This window comes from Chlamydotis macqueenii, chromosome 1 (assembly GCF_036417535.1).
Source record: "Chlamydotis macqueenii isolate bChlMac1 chromosome 1, bChlMac1.mat, whole genome shotgun sequence".
NCBI classification, from domain to species: Eukaryota; Metazoa; Chordata; class Aves; order Otidiformes; family Otididae; genus Chlamydotis; species Chlamydotis macqueenii.
Genome location: NC_141556.1, coordinates 53,108,583 through 53,129,473, shown reverse-complemented (window position 1 = coordinate 53,129,473; position 20,891 = coordinate 53,108,583). Strand labels below are relative to the sequence as shown.

Here is a 20,891-nt window from a genome sequence, read left to right as displayed (position 1 = left end):
CAGCCAAATAGAGCTGTCTAGAAGAGACACGGGAGAAAGAGCTGGACAAGGAATAAGGCAAAAACCGCAAGAAGCTGATCCGTATCTCTGTGTAACACAATCTTCCAGGTGTGTCTGTTGCCCATGGGCTGGAACTTTGTTGTTGACATGTATAAGTGACTGGTTCTCGTTATTTGGGTCTGTGCATTAGTGCTGTACTTTCAGGATCCACTTTCCAGTGCTGCCTTTGGCCCAGCCTGCTGTAAAGCTAACACACAGCCTTCTCTTTTCCTGCCCTTCCCCAGTCGCAGCTGAACCTCCAATGCAGTTGGTGAGGAGAAGCTGCTGGAGCAGAGGAAGTGCCAGTGCCCGAAAACAGAGTGCTCACGGGAAGATGAATGAAGCCTGGAAACCTTTGCCTTCCACCTTGTGCAACCACTGCCCTGCATCTAATTCCAAGTGTTCTGTTGCAGCTTGGTATTTAATGAACTGTGTCATCTAGTACGTGTCTTAGTTCTGCTGCCCAATTGCAGCGCTTCAGGCCTAGCGGGTTTGGATGAGGAGAGTCCTGCTTTTGAAGGCTCGTTCAGGCTCTCTTCCCATGCAGGCCCTTGGCACGTCTCTCTCTGCCCTCGCTCTGAATGAAAATCAGTCCTGCAGACGTCTCCGAGAGGGAGCACGCGTCTGTGTCCTTTTCCTCTGCAGAGGCTTGAACCATGATTGTGCTCAGAGCAGGGACTAGCACTGAGCTACTGGTAATCATCAGTTACCAGACTCTTGCTGCCTTTTCAGAGCAATCCTCCTGGTGCTCAGGGCAGAAGGTGCTGGGTGAGCTTCTGGTAGCCAGGGAAGCTTTGCAGATCGCACAGAGATCCGATGGATTTGGAGCTCGCCAAGGGGAAGGGTGTGAAGGAGTGGGCACAAGCTGGAGCAGGCGGAATCCCTCCTCAACCTAAGGAAAAACCTTTTCTTTTCTGAGGGTGGTGGGAGAGCGGTGCCAGGAAGCAGGGTGCTGTGCTGCTCCCTCGGGGACGGGGAGCCAAAGGGGCTCCCATGGCAGCAGGGCAGGGCCCAGCCTCGGCCTATCCGAGAGAGGGGAGCAGGGTTGGGCCAGGGCGGGCAGACGGGGCAGCAGACAGCCCAGAGGGACAAACAAGTGCCTGCAGAGGCAGCAGCTCTGCGGGCAAGCCAGGAATTCAGGCCAGGCCGGGCTGGGGTTCAGACCCACGGGTGGCAAGCAGGGTCAGACACAGCCCAGTGATGGCCAAGCAAGGCCGCGGGGAGGCCAAGGGCAGGCCGGGAAGACAGCCTGCGGGCTGGGGCCTGCACCAGTGTTGACGCGGAAGTCACGGACACTGCACACGACCAATATGATCAAGGAAATGCCGCTTTATTGTTGATACATCCCGGTTAATATAGCCCTTCTAATTCCCTATCATGCACAAGCTCTTTACTAATTGGCTAACTAGATCATGCACGCGCTCTTAGCTAAAATATGATTCGTTAAGTCTCTTTGTTCATGCGCACGGTCCTCTCCACCTGCATCCTGCTTCACGTTCTGCTTTCAGTCACGTACACCAGCCTTTCCTCCTCCTTTCAAGGTTGCTTCATCACTTTCTCACAGACGGCCTCCGCGATGTCCTTGAAGCCTGCTGCTCACAAACATAACAACTCCTTTTGGTCTGGATTGTTCGCTAAGTGTCCTTGATTCTCCAGATATCCAACACACCAGCGTGGTCCGCGGCCAGGCACAGGCACAGCTGAGACAGAGCTGGAGCTAGCGACGCCATGACAGAGCTCAGGCAGGGCCTGGAGGCTTCTGCCTATGCCTCAGTGAGCATCTTGGGCCTATGGGCTGGAGGCCCAGGGGCCTGGGGTGGGGCTGGACACCCTGGCTCAGCCTGCTGGTGGCTTATTTGTGCCACAGAGAGGTTGTGGAGTCTCCATGCCTGGAGATGCTCCAAACTGGACGTGGACCTGCACCACCTGCCCTGGCTGACTCTGCTTGGAGCAGGGCGTGGACAGACTAGATGGATGAGATGAGGTCCCTTCCAGCCTCAAGGATGCTGTGCTTTCAAGGCCCAAATATCTCCAGTGACACGGAAGTTTCACGCTGCAGGCACTGTTTTATTGGGCTAGACGTCCTGCCCGCTCTAATGCGCGTGTCTGACCTGAGCTGTAACCGTAGTCTTCCTTGGGCTACATGCAACAGACAAAACAACTGCAGACTGTATCCAGCGTCTCCAGGCACAAGGATGGCAACAGCCTTCTCGGACACCAAGTCATCTTGTGATGTGTGTTGCCGCCAGTGAAGAATGGCCATAGAGTTAGCCAGGCAAATCTTGATTTCCAAGCCCAGGTCATGAGGAAAGAGTCTTTGGGGACTTCTCGAACTCCCCAGCCAGCAGGTCCTCATCTCTTCTGCACACCTTCAGGAAAGCTGCTGAGAAAGTGCCCTAGAGGCATTGGTGTGCCACCCTCTGGGTGGCTGGGCCAAGCCATGCAGTGCCACCACTCTGGAAATGAGGGCTACAGCAGAAAGAAATGAGTCTCCCTCTCTCCCTCAGCTGAAACAGTTTCCCTAGGTAGTTCCCTTTGCTGCTGCAGAAATGCTTTTGTCAGTGCAATGCAGAAGGCAGCATGAGGGAAGCCACAAGCAACTAAGAGGGACAGCTTCGTAAACCACTGACAACAATTATGCCATAGCCTCAGGCAGAGCGAGAGGACCCCTGTGACACTGGTTGCTCACCAGGCAACACCAGCTGTATCATAGCTCTGCAGGGTCAACTCGCCAGAGTTGTTCTAGTCTCTCATTGGGCTTTCCGCTAAGAGCTTGCCAAGCTGACATTCAGATGCATTTTTATACTTTTGGGACTTCTGTTTCCCACAGCGCAGTTCGAGACCTGCAAGTGGAGAAGAACCATCATGCTTCAGGTCTGGCTGGGCTGCAGTGGAAGCTGACAGCTATGGAGGTCCACGTGGCCCAGACCCCACCTCTGCAAACACAAGCAGGTAGCTAGCTAGGCATTGCAACTTTGACAAGACACTCTTTCACAAATACACAAAGTGCACTTGGCAAAACCAGACTGACATAATGCTCCACCTCCTCTCCAGGCAAACACCCTTCACACTCGTGAGTTAACAGATGTCCTGGCTCTAAAACCAAAACGGCCTTTGGAGGACACCAAAGGTGTCTTCAAACAGTAAACCGCACCCATTCTTCGCATACTTGAGAAGGAGAGCTCTGCCAAGGAACACTGCTGCAAAGTCCCAAGAAAGGGACCTTTACAGGTCCCTTCTAACCCTAACTATTCTATGATTCCCAAGGCAGCAGCGAGCTCCGTGGTGATGTGTAAGCGGAAGAAATCTGGCTGCTCAGCAGTCCACTCAAAGACTCCTGAGCGCAGCACTTGCCCTGATTTTGCTGCGGGGCAGGGGGAGACAGCTCCAGTGACAAGACAGCATGAGGCAGGACCAGACTGGCTCTGGCCCTCGCTCCTCCTCCTCTCCACCATCAGGTAGCTGCTAGGCATTAGGTAGCTTCCGAACTCCCACACAAGCAGTTCAAAAGGTCTGACTCAGGATCTCTTCTCTAGCTGGTAGCAGGTGGCACAAGGGAACAATACATCCAAACAAACGCCAATATTTTTGGTTTGCATGTCTTGCACTGGTTCTCCCCAGAGAGCGAGTGTCAGTGCCAGAAGCAGCCGGTGGAAGCGCAAGAGTCTTTTCTCCACGCAGGAGACTTTCTTGGCATAGCACTGCCCCAGCCACCCTCTGTGTTCTGCAGCAACAGCTGAACAGAGCACAGGAATCAAGTGCAAGGGAACATTTTCTTTTCTTGCTATCCTGACAACCCCCACAGCTGCTGCCAGTTCTGTCTGTCCTACACACATGGCACTGCTGCCTCCAGCTAAGCACTCGGGCGCATCCGGAGCGCGGGTTATGCCGAGTCCCTGAAGGACGCCACAAAGAATAAGGAGAGGGAGCTAACCGCTTCCAGGAACATGCAGGGCCTTCTGACCTCGCCTTGTGGAACTGCGGGTGTCCAAGAGCTGGAAGAACGCAGGCAACGATAAGGAACCAACACAGTGGAGCAAGGCTTCGCTTTCTGCCATTGTGTGAAAACAACAGGACTCTCTTCTTGCGCCCCAGCGAGACAATGCTACACAATTTTCAAAGATGCTTTTGGCTTAGATGAGGTCCTTTCACACTCTTCTTCTGAGATTTGTGCTCTGGTGGACTTCTGGGAGAAGGCCTCTACTTCTTTTTCAGGCTCCAAGTTGGAAAGGCCAGGCTGGAAGCCACAGTCCGGCAACAAGCCAAAACCATTGAAGCCCTTCAGAAAGAGCTGCCAGCCTCTGCCTCAGGAAGCTTGTCGGAGCCTTCCCTGAAACCGTGAACAGGAACGCCTGTGATGTCATCTGCAGAGCTTTGTACCGTCCCGACTTGAAATTTCCCAGCCGGGCTAATTTGGGTGTTGGTGTCAGTGTAAAGAAGGTGCCTTTGCCCATGGCCAACACGAAGCAAATGAGCCTGGGCAGGGCTCACGTGCTACACGCACCTGGCACTGTGTGCCGAGGAGCTGACGCACGTTTTCCTCGGGATCGCAGGAGCTGAGCCGCCTGGCAGGAGAGCACGCCGGGGGACTGACGCGCGGATCAAACTCTACAACTCGGAGAGCCTTATAAAGCAGGCATGTTTATTTGGCGCCGGGTGCGTGGGGGATCGCTCCTCCAAAAGCACACACACCGACAGCACATTTTACCAAAAATGTATACGGTGCAGGTATACATATTCATAGGATTGCACAATACAGACATACATATGCATGAGCGAGGCGGGGTTATTAAAAAACACTTGCGTAAGCATTTCAGATCTGTGTCTGGTGGTCGTTCACTTCTTCCTCCAGATGAACTTCAGTCATTCACCCACGCTCTCCTTTCACTTGGTGATTTCAGCAGTTTCTTAACGACTTCTGACCAACATTGCAGCTCCCGTTATCCTGTCCTTTGCTGGACGTATCAGTCCTCGACAAATACCAGTTTCTGGACAAATACCGGTCCCTGACAAGCTTAAGCGAGTTTCAATGCAAACAGGATCGTTAGGCGTTGTCCAGCAGACAGCGAGCCTCCTGAATCAAGCAATATGCAGACAGTTACTCCCCTACATCAAGCAATATTTAGCAGAGAGTTAATTCCCGGTATCAGGACATGTGGCCACGGCAGCGCGCGCGCCTCGTCCCGGCGGGGTGCGCGTTCACACCAGCCCCGACGGGGGGGTCACTGCGAGTGAGGGCGAGAGCCAGGCGAGAGACCGCCCGACGTCCCCGCCCGCCCGAGCCAGGCGCTGGCCGCCTCCGGCTCCGCTTTTGGGGACCCGCAGCCCCAGGCTCCGCGGCCACGCGCTGAGGGCAAACGCGGAGCGGGCGAGGCGAGGGCCGCTTCGGCGACTGCCGCAGCCCCCGGCCGCGGGGGCGCCCCGACGCCGCAGGCAGCGTAGACTCCGCAGTCTGCGTACACTTACGGAGCCTCCAGCCAGCCTGTCACCCTGTGACGCCCCCGCCGCGCCCTCTGTGACGCCCCCCGCTGCCGCTGGAAAGCCGCCCCCGGCAGCCGCCGCCGCTCAGTGCTGTCGCCGCCGCGGCGGGACCGGCAGCGCGTCTCGGGCCGGCAGCGTCGGGGGCTGCGAGCCGCGGCCGCCGCTCGGGGCTCCCCTCTCGGCTCTTGTCGCCCTCTCTCCGCCCTCTCCCCGTCCCTTCCCGTCCCGGGGCTCGCCAGAGCCCGCCGGCCGCCTGCTGCGGCTGCTCACGCCGGGCCGGCCCGCGCCCTCGTCCCCGCCGCAGCATGCAGAGCCTCCGCGGACTCTTCAGGAGGGGGCGGCAGCGGCCGCCGTCCGGCAGCGCTCCCGCGCCCGGCGCCGCCGGGGCCTCCGAGCAGCGGCAGAGGGGCCGGGGCGGGCTGCACAGCGCGGCCGCCGACGGCGACCTGGCCCAGCTGCAGCGGCGCTGGTGGCTGAGGAGACTCCGCATCAACGGGCGCGACGCCAACAAGCAGTAAGGGCCGGGCACTGCCCCTAGCAAAGCTTCCACCCAGCCCGGCTGCAAGAGCCGGCAAAGCCCAGCGGGGTCGCAAGCGCCCTCGGAGCAGGGCCGGCTCCACAGCGCTGGCCTTGCCGGAGGCCTGCCCAAGCTGGGACCGGAGCCGGCGGGTGCTCCGCTCCGCCCTGCCCTGCCCTGCCCTGCCCTGCCCTGCCCTGCCCTGCCCTGCCCTGCCCGCCTGGTGCCTGTAGTGAATCTTGTGTGCGGCTCAGCAGGCCTTGGGCCAGGCACAGACGGCTCCTTTCCTGTCGCCAGACTGAGTGGCTTGTTTGAGCAGGGCACGGCTTCCCCTTGCTGTTACAGGTCCCATCCCCTGCGTCTCTGGGCACGCCTGGCGCGGGACTGATCCGGGCAAAACCCAGGGCCTTGCGCAGTCTCCGCAGACTTATGCAGCCTCCGTAGACTTCAGGCTGCCAAGACGCGGTCTCCTTTTGCTGGCCTGGGTGGCTGGGCAGTCCTGCTGGAGGCCTTGGCACAAGAGCCTGCTTGGGCAGGTTCAGTGACACAGCTGAGGAAATGCCTCCTGACTCAACTGTCCCCTGTTGGGGACTTCTCCTAGACAGCCCCAGGCTTTGGGTGTGCATCTGCTGCCACCGGCTCTGAACAAGAAAGCTTGCTTTCGGCTTCCTTTTGGCAGCTGAGCTTTGTGGCCCCATGTGGCGAGTTCCACAGCCTGAAACCATGTCTTCAGCTGTCTCCCTGTGACAGCTAACTGAATATCTTTAATTCCTAGGACGCCTCTGCACCTTGCTTGTGCGAACGGCCATGCAGATGTCGTTCGCTTTCTGGTAGGACAGAAGTGCAAGCTAAACCCTCGCGACAACTATAAGAAGTCGCCCCTGATGAAGGTACGTGGAATGTGTTATGCTGTTGTACGTTGGGCTTATCGATTACGCGCTGAGCGATACATACCTCGCGTGACTCTTTACATAGGTCTGCATAGAATTGTATCCTGTGATTCTACGAAACAGGCAGGTTGTAGTCAGCGGGGATGGGGCATATGTTGCCTGATCTTTGCAGACGCTCGTACTTCCCAGTGTTGGGAAGATGCGGGAGTTCTGACAGAGAGAAACGTAGACGTTGGAAGTTATTCTGCCTTTGTGTCTTGTTTCCAGGCAGTAGAGCACCGGCACAAAGAATGCGCAGCTATTCTGCTGGAGCACGGTGCCAACCCTGACCTCCACTGTGCCAGCGGCAACACTGCCCTTCACCTGGCTACCATCATGTCTAGCAAGTCGCTAGTGGAGCTGTTACTTGAGCACAATGCCCATATCGATGCTAAGGATGATGTAAGCTCGGATTTTGCGTAAGGCTCCTCTTCTCAACACTTGCTTGACTTTTCTCTGTTATTCTAAGGAGATTATATCTCTTTCAGTTCGGGTACACTCCGCTTGCTGTTGCGATCACGAGGCGCTGTCACGAGATGATTGAGTTGCTTCTTCAAAAAGGAGCTGACGTGCACGCTCAAGATAAGCATGAAAGGTGAAGGCTTTGTCAAAAGTGCGCACGGGACTCCTTAGCATTGTTCAGGCTGGACTGATGGGAGGCATCGGAATGAGCTTTGCAAAAGAACCTGGAGCTGCGCAGAAGGAGCTCCTTCTGCGTGACTTGTGAAAGCAGGCCCGCGCCCGGCGGCTCTCTCACCTCAGGGGACGATTGCCGCACTGAGGACTGCAAGAAAGCGTTGGCTGTGGTGCCGCCGACGCACATGCACAGACTCCCCTGTCTGCTCTGGGCAGGTGGTTGGCCTGGAGACCTCCTGCGGTCCCAGCATCCTGAATTCTCTGATGCTTCCGTGTGTTTGGCTGTGCTTTCACTCCAGCTCTAGGAGAGGGGAAACGAGTTGTTTGGGAAGCAAAGAGGGGTTGAAGTAATGGCAGTGCAATGTCTGCAGAAGCTGATGTATTTCCTATCATCTCTTGGATGCTTTAGGACCATTCTTATGCTTGCTGCTGTTGTTGGGGATATGAATATCATACGACTACTTCTTCGGCATGGTGCTGATCCTTCTCAGAAAGACGTGTTTGGTTGCACAGTTACGAATTATGCCACAGTATCTCCATATGCTGAGTAAGTGGTTGACATCCTCGTTAGAGCAGCTGCACTGACAGAGTGTCCGTGCTGATGTAGGGCCCTTTTTGGTGCCATCAGCAGGGTTGAATGAAGTGTTGAGACCTTTGTTGAAGCCGGGCTCAGTGACATCTTCTGATGCATCTCTTTCCCTGTCAAGAGTGGATTTGTAGGTTGAGGAAAACTTTCCCCCACAGTTCTCTCTGAGAATTCTCCCAAATGTTCTGACAAGCTCCACTCCACCAGACTGACTCGCAACTACCTGCCTTTTGTTTCAGAGGGGATCTAAATGATATCCTCTGAGTTCAAGCATGTTTGAGGGTTGCTGTAGCAAAACAAGATGGTCATTCCTTCCCTCCAGGCTTCTGGCACAGTACCAGTCTTGTGCTAATGCACCACTTTGCACAGCAGCCTTGGTCAGGCGCACGGTTTTTATATTTTCTTTTCTTGTTTGTTTGGGGTTTTTTTGTTTTGTTTCTAGTTCTGCTTACGAGGCAAACCTGAAAGTGGTCTCTCTCCAGATCCCCAACTGACCCTCTGCCAGGGTTGTTAGAAGATAACACCTCTGCAATGTACTGAACCCCTGCAGTGCCTGGAATGCAACCGCAGTCTTTGTTGGGCTCTTGATATCCCACCTAGGAGGTCTGTAACCTCTCAGGTCCTCACACCAACCATGGGAATTTCCAAACCCGTTCAAAGTCAGGACTGGGTTTGAGGAGACATCACCCTGGCTTGAAAGGTGACGAAGTGTTGCTGCAGCGTTAGGATAGCGTCCTGCTGAGGTAGAAGCCTTGTTCTTAGATGTCTGTCTGCCGGGGGACTTTTTAAGCTTCCTGGCCCTGGAAATGGAGAGGAGGTGTAACTCTCTGCAGATGGCTAGGAATATGTGTAGGATGGCTCACGAATGCCTGTTGCTCTTTCAGTAGAGCGTGGATGAAAGTGTGTGGGGGGGTGTGTTTTTACAGAATGCATTTCCTTCCCTTCTGTATATAGCACTGCAAAGCAACTGGAAGAATATGGGCGCTGCAAAAGGACGGGAGATTGTTCTGCGGGAGGCACAGAAGGCGCAGCAGTACTTGACAGCTCTTGCTCTGGGAAGCCTGCTGAATTTCCCTTGGGCGCACCTGCACTGGCCACAGCAGGTAGGATCCTTCACCATGAAGGAGGTGATGACGACAATGCACTGTGGCCTGCAGGAGAACGCGTAAACGCTGACTGGAATGCAGGGGTGGAGAGATGTGGAAAGGCAGATTGAAATAGCAGCTAACAGCAGCAACGTGCTTCTTACACCCTCTCTAGGAGTCTTGCCAGCAGCAGGAGCACAGCAGGAGGAACAGTTTGATTCCCCTTCTGATTATGAGGTACCTTCTCTGAAGGGAAGGCAGTGGGGCCCCACTGGCCTCCCTTGCTTTTGGTCTCATTTCCCTCTGCTTCAGCTTCCTCCGCACGCTCCGAACCGGGACCTTGCCATGCTGTGCTGGTTTTCACGCCTGTCTTAATTTACACAGTCAGATGATGAAGGTCCAAGTATTCGGCCAACCATTGTCATGGTTACAGCGGATGTCCACCACGGAGCCCGCTGGGAGCCAGTTGCAGAGGAGCCTGGCAATGGTAATTTCCTGATGGACTAATGGTTACCTTTGTAAGCTTCTCTAGACTGAAGTGGACAGCAAAAAGCAGAGTGAAATAAGCACTCACAGCAGCATCGCGTTTCTTTCCTCTTTCGTAGGTGACTTGCCAGCGGCGGGAACAGAACAAGAGGAAGATGAGGATTCCTCTTTTGATTCTGAGGTAGAATCCTAGACCCAGAATCATTGTGGTGGGAAAAGTCCCTGAAGATCATTGAGTCTAACCACAAATGTTACACTGCCATGCCCACCCCTAAACCGTGTCCCTAAGCACCACATCTATGCATCTTCTGAACACCTCCGGGGACGGTGACTCAACCCCTTCCCTGGCCAGCCTGTTCCAGTGCTCCATAAGCCTTCCAGCAATGAAAGCTTTCCTAAGAACCCAGCTAAACCTCCCCTGGCCCATCTTGAGGCCATTTCCTATGCTGCTATCAAATCCCTCTTGGGCAAAGAGAGCGACGCCCACCTCACCACCACCTCTTGCAGTGAGGGGCCCAAAACTAAACCCAGTGTTCAAGGTGTGGCCTCCCAAGTGCCGAGTCCAAAGGGACAATCACTTCCCTAGCCCCGCTGCCCACACTGTTTCTCATACAAGCCAGGATGCTGTTGGCCTCCTTGGCCAGCTGGCCACACTGCTGCCTATATTCAGGCACCCGTCAAACAACACATGCGCATTACCGGGCGATACACATGCGGGCGGTGGGAGGGGGGTTACGAGGTGGGGGGTGGGTTGGGGGGATAGGGCTAGATTTCTCGGAACCAGCTCTCCATTCACGTTTTGCAAGACAACAGGAGTTGCCTTGCGAAATAACGGGAAGCCATTGCTCGGGTGGTGGTTTGCTGTTTCAACAATGTTGAGACAAATGTTTGACACAGTCTTTTACACCACCCCGTGGCTCAACATTGTTGCCTCAGAGACGGAGTTCCATGGTGGCATAAATGATAGAGGAAAGGAGAAAGAAAATAATAAAAAAGAGAAGAAGAATAAAAGAAAAAAAAAAGATATATGCAATTCTGAACATTATTGTTTATCATTTAGTGTACAAAGAGATATAAATGCTAGATACTTCGATTTAATTAACAATATCTTATCTAAGTAAATTACAAAACCAGAACATTAACATATCAACATTTATCTTACAACTAAAAATTTGTCCCAGGCCAAGTTTGAGGCTTATGGCTCTGGGGGATCAGAAGAAGCAAGTAATTGTTTACAAGGACAATCATAAGATAAACAAAGATAAACCACCAAAACTATAGCAATGCACAACATCATAAACGCCTCAAGATAAAGCACCATCAAAATGTTAAGCATTTTGTTCACTTCTGCAACCATTTCTTTTCTTTGGCAAAACAGTTCAGTTTTTGCTTTTTGGTGAGGCTGGCGACCAAGTCCTCGTGGAGCTTGTGGCTGTGGAATTCTGGCCCACCGGAACGGGGGTCTGGATACACAGCAGGAAAATGGATTTCCCTGCCTCCAACTCAGAGCACAGTCAATAAACAATGACACTATAAATTTGCTGTCAATTTTATATCACCCCGTGGACCCATGGTGGTTCCAAAAAGAAAAAAAAAAACCACAAACCAAAAGAAAACAAACAAAAAAAAACCCCAACCAAACAAAATCTCATATCTTTCCATCGTCTAGCGATGTTGAGACATTAAGTAACCTTTTCAGTCTCTATCACCACCCTGTGGCTCAGCATCGCTCACCAAGGTTGAAGGGGGAAAAAAAAGAAGAGGGAAGGGGGGGTGAAGGGACTTAGTTATGCTTATAATATACGTATGGCCACAAAATGGGTTTATATTGTTGTATGATACGTTGAGGGGTTTCTTCATTTTTAATATCGACCACCCCAAGGTAACATACCTTAATCCAGGTCACATATAGCAATTTGTGGATATGATGTTCACAGATCCAATGATGTCAAATAACCTATTCAAAATCATACATATAACACAAATAAAGATTAATAGATTAACCATGACTATAGTAATCATCAAAACCATAGATTTAAATATCAATAATATTTTTCCCACCCCGTGAGTCCCAATATTTTCCTAAAAAAAAAGTTTTAGGTAGGTTTCCAGGTTTGCCTTCAAAGTTATATGATTCTAACAGTTACGTGTTTGGTTTGCCGTACAAACCTGATATGTTTAACCCCATCAGGTGAAGTCACAGTGGCCGCTTGCATGCGAGTCACCACGCTTTGGATTAATTGAATTAGGCACAGTATAATACAAGGCGGGGGGCGGGGGGGGCTGTTTCTGCTTGTTTAGAAGGAAGAAGTTTTTTCGACAAAGTCAAAATTCCACATTGCTCCGCCTCACTCTGCATCAGTGCGGTGATTTGTGCTCCTGTGTCAATTAAAAAGGTTACTGTTTTTTTTTCTGTGGCCCTACAGCCACTGTAATCAACAAATCCCCTTTCACATTTAAGGTGAGTTGTTTTATAAACATCCACCCTCCGTTTCCCCCCCCACCTTCGGGGAACGGAGGAACTAGTTTCCCATCACCCTCTTTTCTGCATCAGTTTCTTCCCCAAGGTCTATCCATGGTGGGGCACTAGGGGTTGTTCCAAAATGGACTTTTTGCCCCGATCCTGTTTGTACAAGTTTCTCTAATTTCTGTGTTGGAAGCCCATCCATTACATCTCGGGGAATACCTGTCTGGAGTCCCGGTTGCTGCCATTCCTGACGGCCGAGGGGTCTCCCTCTCCCAGGATCAGTAAGTCAGACCGACTTAAAATCGTGACTTCTCTTGACCAGTGCTGGCCAGCCTTCACCTTTTTCTGTGGCTCTTACAGCTCTGGTTTCAGTGTTTTGCCCGAATCCACCAACAGGACCGTATGTCCTCCCAAAATTTATGAGTTCTTGGGCTACTTCTCCCCATGTCCACACTTTCCTCCCTGTCCTTCTATGATCAGGGGTCACTGTTCCCTCCAGAGCACCGGTAAGTCTGTCTGCCACAGGGGTACTTTGTATCTTCCCCTGTAGCTGGATCCCAATGGGTTTCAGGGAATCAGGAAGTCCTCAGATTAGAGGAGTCATCTGTTCGGGATCCACAGGCATCATCATTGGAGAGCCCTGGTTAGGTTTGAGCTCTCTATCATACATCATTTGCAAACAAGCAGCCTTCTGCACACTCTCCACCAGTTGACCCACTGTGCCCATGATGGCTAGGGGGTCTCCCCTCTCCAAAGGGTTCAGCCCCCCAGCCCAATATGCTGCCCTCTGTGTCAAAGACCATGGGGCCCGATAATTGCCGGTAGTTAAAAATACACCTGGACACCAATATCCTACCGCTTCCTTTTCTGACAACAAGATTCCACCCCCCCCAACAACGACACTCTCCAGACATCCTCTGTGTCCGATTCCTTTGAAGTCCTTGCAAAATCCTTCCTTAATTTTGCCAACTCAGTTGCTGTAAACGGGACCTCTTTAGTAACAACTTGGGGATGGTTATCGGTTTCTCCCTCATACACATATTCAGTTTTAACTAGGGGATACATGTGAGGGGGGTTCTCTACAATTTCTTTTGCTTTTTGCAAGTCCCCCTGAGGGTAGATTTGCCTGATTCCCTTATCTTCTAACTTCAACTCCACCTCTCCACACGAGTCATTTTCTCTCCACAATTCTTCTGCGGGGATCTCATCACAAACATTTGCACATTTGCAAGCACCCATCTCACCAAAGAGGGGTTATTTCGTCCTGAGAGGGCCGCACCACAATTTTAACCACAATTCCCCCCCCACACACTCCCAGGAGGGCACACCTTTCAAATTTCACAAAAGGGGGGGGGCCACACCATAATTTTACCACAATTCCCCCCCAACATACGCTCTCAGGAGGACACACCTTTCAAATTTCTCACGAAAGCACTTATGTCACAAAAGAGGAGTTATTTCGTCCTGGGAGGGCTGCACCACAATTTTTTTTACCACAATTCCCCCTCCACACTCTCAGGAGGACACACCTTTCAAATTTCACAAAAGGGGCTTGTCTTTTGCCCAATTCTATCACTGTCCTTCTCCGGCTCTTTTCCTCGCAGACAAACAGAACCGCGGATCCGGACTTTGCACTCGCTTTGTACCAACGTAGGTCTCAGTCATACACACACACACACTAGAATTTCTAATAAAGCAACTGGACACTTTCTGTTTCTCCGAGAATCCTGCCGACTACGCCAATTAAATAATGTCACGTTCCGATTTCGGACGAGAGGAAGGCACCCTTGCGTTCTAGCCGACCTCAGACGAGTCTGGGAGGCTAGGGGCGGCTGGACCGACCTCTCACACACCGGAGCGTGGTTTTGTTCGTATTCTCGAGAACAGAATTAAGACTCAAAACGGACTCAAGTGCCGGGTAACTTTATTAACCCGATAAGAAGTTTGTAAATGGAAGAGAAAGGAGAGAAAGGAAGGAAAGAGGGAAAAGAGTTTCAGTTGTAATAGCTACCGCCACAGAGCTGCGGCGTCCTGACAGTCCAGTTCGCTTGATGGGGGAACGATCCGGCCGGTGTTGGCCGTCTCGATGTCGGTTCCGTGGATGTGTGTTCCGGCGAATGTGTATTCTGTTGAATGAAGTGAAGAGTAGTGAAGTGTAGAAGTGTCGAAGTCTCGAAGAAAGTGTCTAAGTCTAAGTCTGGAAGTCTAGAAGAACCTTCTCTAGACTGAAGTGGACAGGGAAAAGCAGAGTGAAAAGCTTCTGACGTCCTTTGTAGGTGCCTTGCCAGCAGTGAAAGCAGAACAAGAGGAAAATGAGGACTCTTCTTTTGATTTCGAGGAAGAGTCATAGAACCAGAATCACTGTGGTGGGAAAAGTCCCTGAAGATCATTGAGTCCAATCGTAAACCTTACTCTACCATGCCCACCCCTAAACCGTGTCCCTAAGCACCACATCCACGCGTCTTCTGAACACCTCCGGAGATGATGATTCAACCACTTCCCTGGCCAGCCTGTTCCAGTGCTCCATAAGCCTTCCAGCAAATAAAGTTTTCCTAAGATCCCAGCTAAACCTCCCCTGGTCCAACTTGAGGCCATTTCCTATGCTGCTGTCACATCCCTCTTGGGCAAAGAGAGCGATGCCAACTTCACTACCACTTCCGGTCAGGTAGTTGTAGAGCGAGAAGGTCTCCCCTCGGCCTCCCTTTCTCCTGACTAAACAACCCCACTTCCCTGCAGCGCTGCTCACAGGACTTGTCCTCCAGACCCTTCACCACCTTCCTTGCTCTTCTGTACACAAACTACAGCACCGCAATGTCTTTCTTCGAGTGAGGGGCCCAAAACTAAACCCAGTGTTCAAGGTGTGGCCTCCCAAGTGCCGAGTCCAAAGGGACAATCACTTCGCTAGCCCCGCTGCCCACACTGTTTCTCATACAAGCCAGGATGCTGTCGGCCTCCTTGGCCAGCTGGCCACACTGCCGCCTCATATTCAGGCACCCGTCAAACAACACCCCCACATCCCTTTCCACCAGGCAGCTTTGCAGCCACTCTTCCCTATCTAAGAAGGACTCCCTGGGGTCTCCCTGGCCTCCCTTGCTTTTGGTCTCATTTCTCTCTACTGCTGCCTCCGCCACATGCTCCAAACTGGGACCTTGCCATGCCGCTGCTGCAGGCAAGCTCCTCAGTTTGGACTGGGATGAAGGAGGTCAAGCTAATGACTCGGCTCTCCTACCAGCTGTCCTTTGAGCTGGACTTGTAGTACAGGATTGAAGCAGTAAAGCTTCCCACCAGTTATGATCCTCTGAAATCCTACCAGGCTGGCGCTGTGACGATTGCTGTTTTTCCTCCACATAGGTCTCTTCTCCACATCCAGTCCGTGTCAAGCGGTTGCCCATGGGGTATACAGCCTAGACGCTTTGCTCCCTCTGTCTACTTCCTCTCTGTCTCTTGGGCAGGTGTTCTTCAGTTCCTTTTGAAAGCCCTGCTCCACAGAGATGCCTAACACGCTGCTTCTGTTTGCCGTTCTCCTTCGTTCCGTCACCTGATACAACGTTATGGGTGTTGGCTGAAGCAAGAGCTTTTCAAGTGGAAGTGGGTTCGGGATGAGTCTGTGGCAGTTTTTACGCATGTCTTTTAATCTTTGGACCTTACGCATGCTGAAGGTCCAAAAACTGGGCCAACAACCATGGTGCTTCCTGATGCAGTCCACTATGGAGCCCGCTGGGAGCCAGTTGCAGAGGAGCCCAGCAATGGTAATTTCCTGGTGGACTAATGGTTACCTTTGTAAGCTTCTCTGGACTGAAGCGGACAGGGAAAAGCAGAGTGAAATAAGCACTCACAGCAGCATCGCGCTTCTTTCCTCTTTTGTAGGTGCCTTGCCAGCGGCGGGAGCAGAACAAGAGGAAGATGAGGACTCCTCTTTTGATTCTGAGGTAGAATCCTAGAACCAGAATCATTGTGGTGGGAAAAGTCCCTGAAGATCATTGAGTCCAACCGCAAATGTTACACTGCCATGCCCACCCCTAAACCGTGTCCCTAAGCACCACATCTATGCATCTTCTGAACACCTCCGGGGACGGTGACTCAACCACTTCCCTGGCCAGCCTGTTCCAGTGCTCCATAAGCCTTCCAGCAATGAAGGCTTTCCTAAGATCCCAGCTAAACCTCCCCTGGCCCAACTTGAGGCCATTTCCTGTGCTGCTATCAAATCCCTCTTGGGCAAAGAGAGCGACGCCCACCTCGCCACCACCTCTTGCAGTGAGGGGCCCAAAACTAAACCCAGTGTTCAAGGTGTGGCCTCCCAAGTGCCGAGTCCAAAGGGACAATCACTTCCCTAGCCCTGCTGCCCAGACTATTCCTCATACAAGCCAGGATGCTGTTGGCCTCCTTGGCCAGCACATAGGTCTCTTCTCCACATCCAGTCAGTGTCAAGCGGTTGCCCATGGGGCATACAGCCTAGACATTTTGCTCCATCTGTCTACTCTTCTACCTCTCTATCTTGGGCAGGTGTACCTTGGCCCATTTTGAAAGCCCTGCTCAATAGAGACGCCTAACACAGTGGCCCTGATAGCCCTGTATGCAGTCCATTGCAGAGGAATGTGGCAATGGTAATTTCCTATTGGGACTAAGTGTAAGCTTCTGTAAGCTTCTCTGGAGTGAAGCCGATAGGGAAAAGCAGAGTGAAAGAGGCACGCTTCGTACCTCTTCTTTGTGTGTCTTGCCAGAAGCAGAAGCTCTGCAAGAGGAAGATTTTGACTCCTCTTCTGAGAATGAGTTACTTTCTCTTCCACAGGTAATGCAGAAGTAACGCTTCTGTAGCCCCAGTGCTGAAATGCGCTGTGATGCTGTCGTGTTGCTGGGGATTCCTTTCCTCCCTCTCGGTCTTTCTCTGTTCTTGTTCGCTCAGATTTCTGCACCGGGCAGAGAAGAGCTTCAGCTAAAGAAGGATGCTTCAACTCAGGCAGATTGTCGAGGCTACAGACAGGTGACTGTTAAAGGCTGATCTCTGTACAGAGAGCTTTTCTTCGTACTGAGTTCATTTTCAAGTGCTGCTAGGAGGACTTTAGTGATTCTGGACCTGAAGTGTATTTTGGACCTCCTCTTGTTCGCGTTGTGAAGCAGAAGAGCTGCATAAAGAGAGAAAACTCTTCGGTGACACATCGGTGACACATCTGCTGTATTTTAATCCAAAGCCTTGCCCAACACAGGAGCGATATGAATATTTTAAAAATGGAGCAAATATGCCTTTTGAAGAGCAGCTCTGCAGGCCACCCCAGAGCTGGATGCAGTACTCCAGGTGGGGTCTCATGACAGCAGAGTAGAAGGGGAGAACCACCTCCCTCAGCCTCCAGGCCACCCTGAAGACCGATCTAGTGACATCATCCCATGAGTTAAAGCATCCCTCATGTTGTCATCTTCTTACTGATCTCTCCGTGCTCAGGGAATACCATTTCTTTAGACGTGGGTCAGGCAGCTGCAGCAGGAGCTTACCAATGCTTTCAGAAAGAACTCCCTGGCAGAAGCTTCACTCAAAGCTAAGAAGCGCTACAGCAGCCACCTGCAGGAACAGAAACTGCAGCTGCAGAAGCAACTGGACAGGTCTAAAGCTAAGGTATGGACAAAGCCCGTCTCTTGGCTCTTGGCAGGGGCCCCGGCCTTTCTGGGAGCAAACCAGAGTGGGGAACTGATCCATTCCTGGGGGTCTGGTGTAACCCAGGCTGGTTCAGCACACGCCTAGCTGTGATGAGGGGGCTGGGAGGGAACAGCACCGCTGCCTTTGGTGCCTGGCTGTTTGCACCGCTGGAAGCAACAGCGGAGGGCTGCGCTAAGGTGGCCTTAGTACCCTGGGCACCTTTGCAACAGGAGTAGCTTGAGAAACATGTAAGCGACTCGCCTTGTTTTAGAAGCGCGGCGCCTACGATTAGAAAGGCCACTAACCGTGAAGTGGCTCTGTCCTTAAATGGACAAGGGTGTGTGTATTCCTTTCAGAGAGCTGCTTCTCAAGTTTCATGGAGCACATGTATTTGCTTCTCTGGGGTTTGGCGAAGCAGAGTGTGTGCTGATGGAGAAAGAGTAGGCATACTGGAGTGCTGTGGCGGTGCTTTCTTGTATTCCCTCATGACATCATCATTGTTATGGAGTTGAAAAGTCACTTCAGGAGCAGAAGGAGCTTCTAACTGGGTTGGAGTAGCCAACAAGGGGCTGCAAAGTGTTTGGAGCCCTTGAGAGAGGAGGACAAGGAGTGTTGGGGCAGCATTTAGGAAGCACTGTAGGAAATCAATGTAGATGTAGGACAGGGGCCCCTGTGTAGAAGGTCAAGAAGTAACATGGCTTTTGGCAGTTGACGTGAGAGTCAAAGCAGTCCACTCCTTTTTATCAAAGCTAAGCTGGCTACTGAGGATTCTTGTTGCGGTCTGACAGCGGCAGGAATTGAAAGAACGGCGTATCTGGACTGAGTGTTATGCCGAGTCCCTGAAGGACGCCACAAAGAATAAGGAGAGGGAGCTAACCACTTCCAGGAACATGCAGGGCCTTCTGACCTCGCCTTGTGGAACTGCGGGTGTCCAAGAGCTGGAAGAACGCAGGCAACGATAAGGAACCAACACAGTGGAGCAAGGCTTCGCTTTCTGCCATTGTGTGAAAACAACAGGACTCTCTTCTTGCGCCGCAGCGAGACAATACTACACAATTTTCAAAGATGATTTTGGCTTAGATGAGGTCCTTTCACATTCCTCTTTTGGGATTTGTGCTCTGGTGGACTTCCGTCATAAGTCCTGTACTTCCTTTTCAGGCTCCAAGTTGGAAAGGCCAGGCTGGAAGCCACAGTCCGGCAACAAGCCAAGACCATTGAAGCCCTTCAGAAAGAGCTGCCAGCCTCTGCCTCAGGAAGCTTGTCGGAGCCTTCCCTCTTCATGAGCTACAGAGCCTAGCTCCATAATCCTGTGAGGAATTTGTAAGATGAGGTTTTCCTGAAAAGCCTAGGAGAGGTCAGTTCCTCTGTTCTACTGAGTAGAGGCTGCTCTGAAAGTCCTGCTGGCCCATTCCCCAGCTTTCCGGCTTTGAGAGTTGTCCCATTATGCTATCACAAATCCTACTTCATGCCGTCTTTGTTAGGGGGTTGACAATAATGCACCGGCTTAAGTATTGTCTGCTTTAGACCAGTTGTGAGGTTGAGACCTCAGGCAGCACTTCAGACAGTCATGCAGTACCAGGGATTTGGTACCTTCAGTTGCAGATCTGTGGTTGAGAGTTCCAAGAGGAGACTGGACTTGGGAGAGTCGTGTTACCTTCTTTGTGGAGAACACTGTCTGCACCTTCTGCATAAGGATCCTGTTCCTGTGCTCCTCGTGTGATGTATCTTTTCTATTTTGAAAATGTCAGAGTGAAAGCAAGAAAGTGAAGCAGGCGGTCAAGTTGAAATGCCAGTCAGAAGCACTTCTGGACGAAATGCGGAGAAGGAACACTGTGCTGGAGGAAGAACATAGCAGGCATGGCTTTTTAGTGCTTTAAAGAAATGTCACGTTGAGTAGAAGTCAAGCTTTACTGAACTCTGATGTAAAAGCACGTACGTAACGGTCTGTGAGCAAATTCAAGCCCCGCATTCGATCTTGCACAGTGCTCCTGTGCATGAGCCTATGGTTTTAAAAAGCTTCAAAAGGCCTTGCAAATGCAGACTGCCTGCAGTTCCCCTGGGAGGGAAGCGAGTCTTTTCTTCCTCCATCCAGGTAGACTTTGGGCCCTCCAAGTGATGCTGGAGGGCTGGCTCTTCTCAGTAATTCCTGGCCTGTCGAGCACCTTACAGATGAAGCAGGCCGTGACTGTGCTGCTTACATAAGAGTACGTGAGAAAGGCCAACTTGCTTTGCTTCATGCTTTCCTTACTAATTTGCCATGCAGGCTGAAGAGGCTTCTGGAGAGATATCAGACAATTCTGATGAAGTATGCTGGGAGAAAGAGAGAGCCTCAGCTCAGTTTCCAGGGCAGAGGTGAAGAAAGAGCTGTTCTGAGGTGGCCAACAAAGTTGGTAAACTAAGAAGAAAGGTGAGCTCTGGGTTGTTTGGTGGAGCTGAGGTGATTATTTTTCTCTGCTGGAACCTGTATGATTCTTCCCCTATACTTTTTCTCCATGTTGCTCATTATCTGTTGGCTGTATGTTGCAATTGATTGGCTTCTCCTGATGCTCCTGCTGTTGATGTAGCAGTAGTAGATGATGATGTTGATGGACACAGATGTAGTTAGCATGATGAATAAAAGACATGGGCCAGGAGTCCCAGCAGGGCTACTAAGGTCAATGGCATGAGACTAGCATGGTGGGTCACAGCCAAATAGAGCTGTCTAAAAGAGATACGGGAGAAAGAGCTGGACAAGGAATAAGGCAAAAACCGCAAGAAGCTGATCCGTATCTCTGTGTAACACAATCTTCCAGGTGTGTCTGTTGCCCATGGGCTGGAACTTTGTTGTTGACATGTATGAGTGACTGGTTCTCGTTATTTGGGTCTGTGCATTAGTGCTGTACTTTCAGGATCCACTTTCCAGTGCTGCCTTTGGCCCAGCCTGCTGTAAAGCTAACACACAGCCTTCTCTTTTCCTGCCCTTCCCCAGTCGCAGCTGAACCTCCAATGCAGTTGGTGAGGAGAAGCTGCTGGAGCAGAGGAAGTGCCAGTGCCCGA

The 20,891-nt window shown here is 51.8% G+C and overlaps 1 protein-coding gene across 1 annotated transcript; it reads left to right on the top strand.

Moving 5' to 3' along the window:
* The first annotated feature begins 5,825 nt into the window (after window positions 1-5,825).
* On the top strand, window positions 5,826-19,152 carry LOC147602059 (uncharacterized). Its single transcript, XM_086744996.1, has 10 exons — window positions 5,826-6,034; window positions 6,813-6,927; window positions 7,195-7,368; window positions 7,455-7,561; window positions 8,012-8,149; window positions 16,880-17,015; window positions 17,130-17,207; window positions 17,682-17,834; window positions 18,644-18,811; window positions 19,012-19,152. The coding sequence occupies exons 1-10, from the start codon at window positions 5,826-5,828 to the stop codon at window positions 19,150-19,152; spliced, it is 1,419 nt and encodes a 472-aa protein (XP_086601122.1).
* Window positions 19,153-20,891: the final 1,739 nt, after the last annotated feature.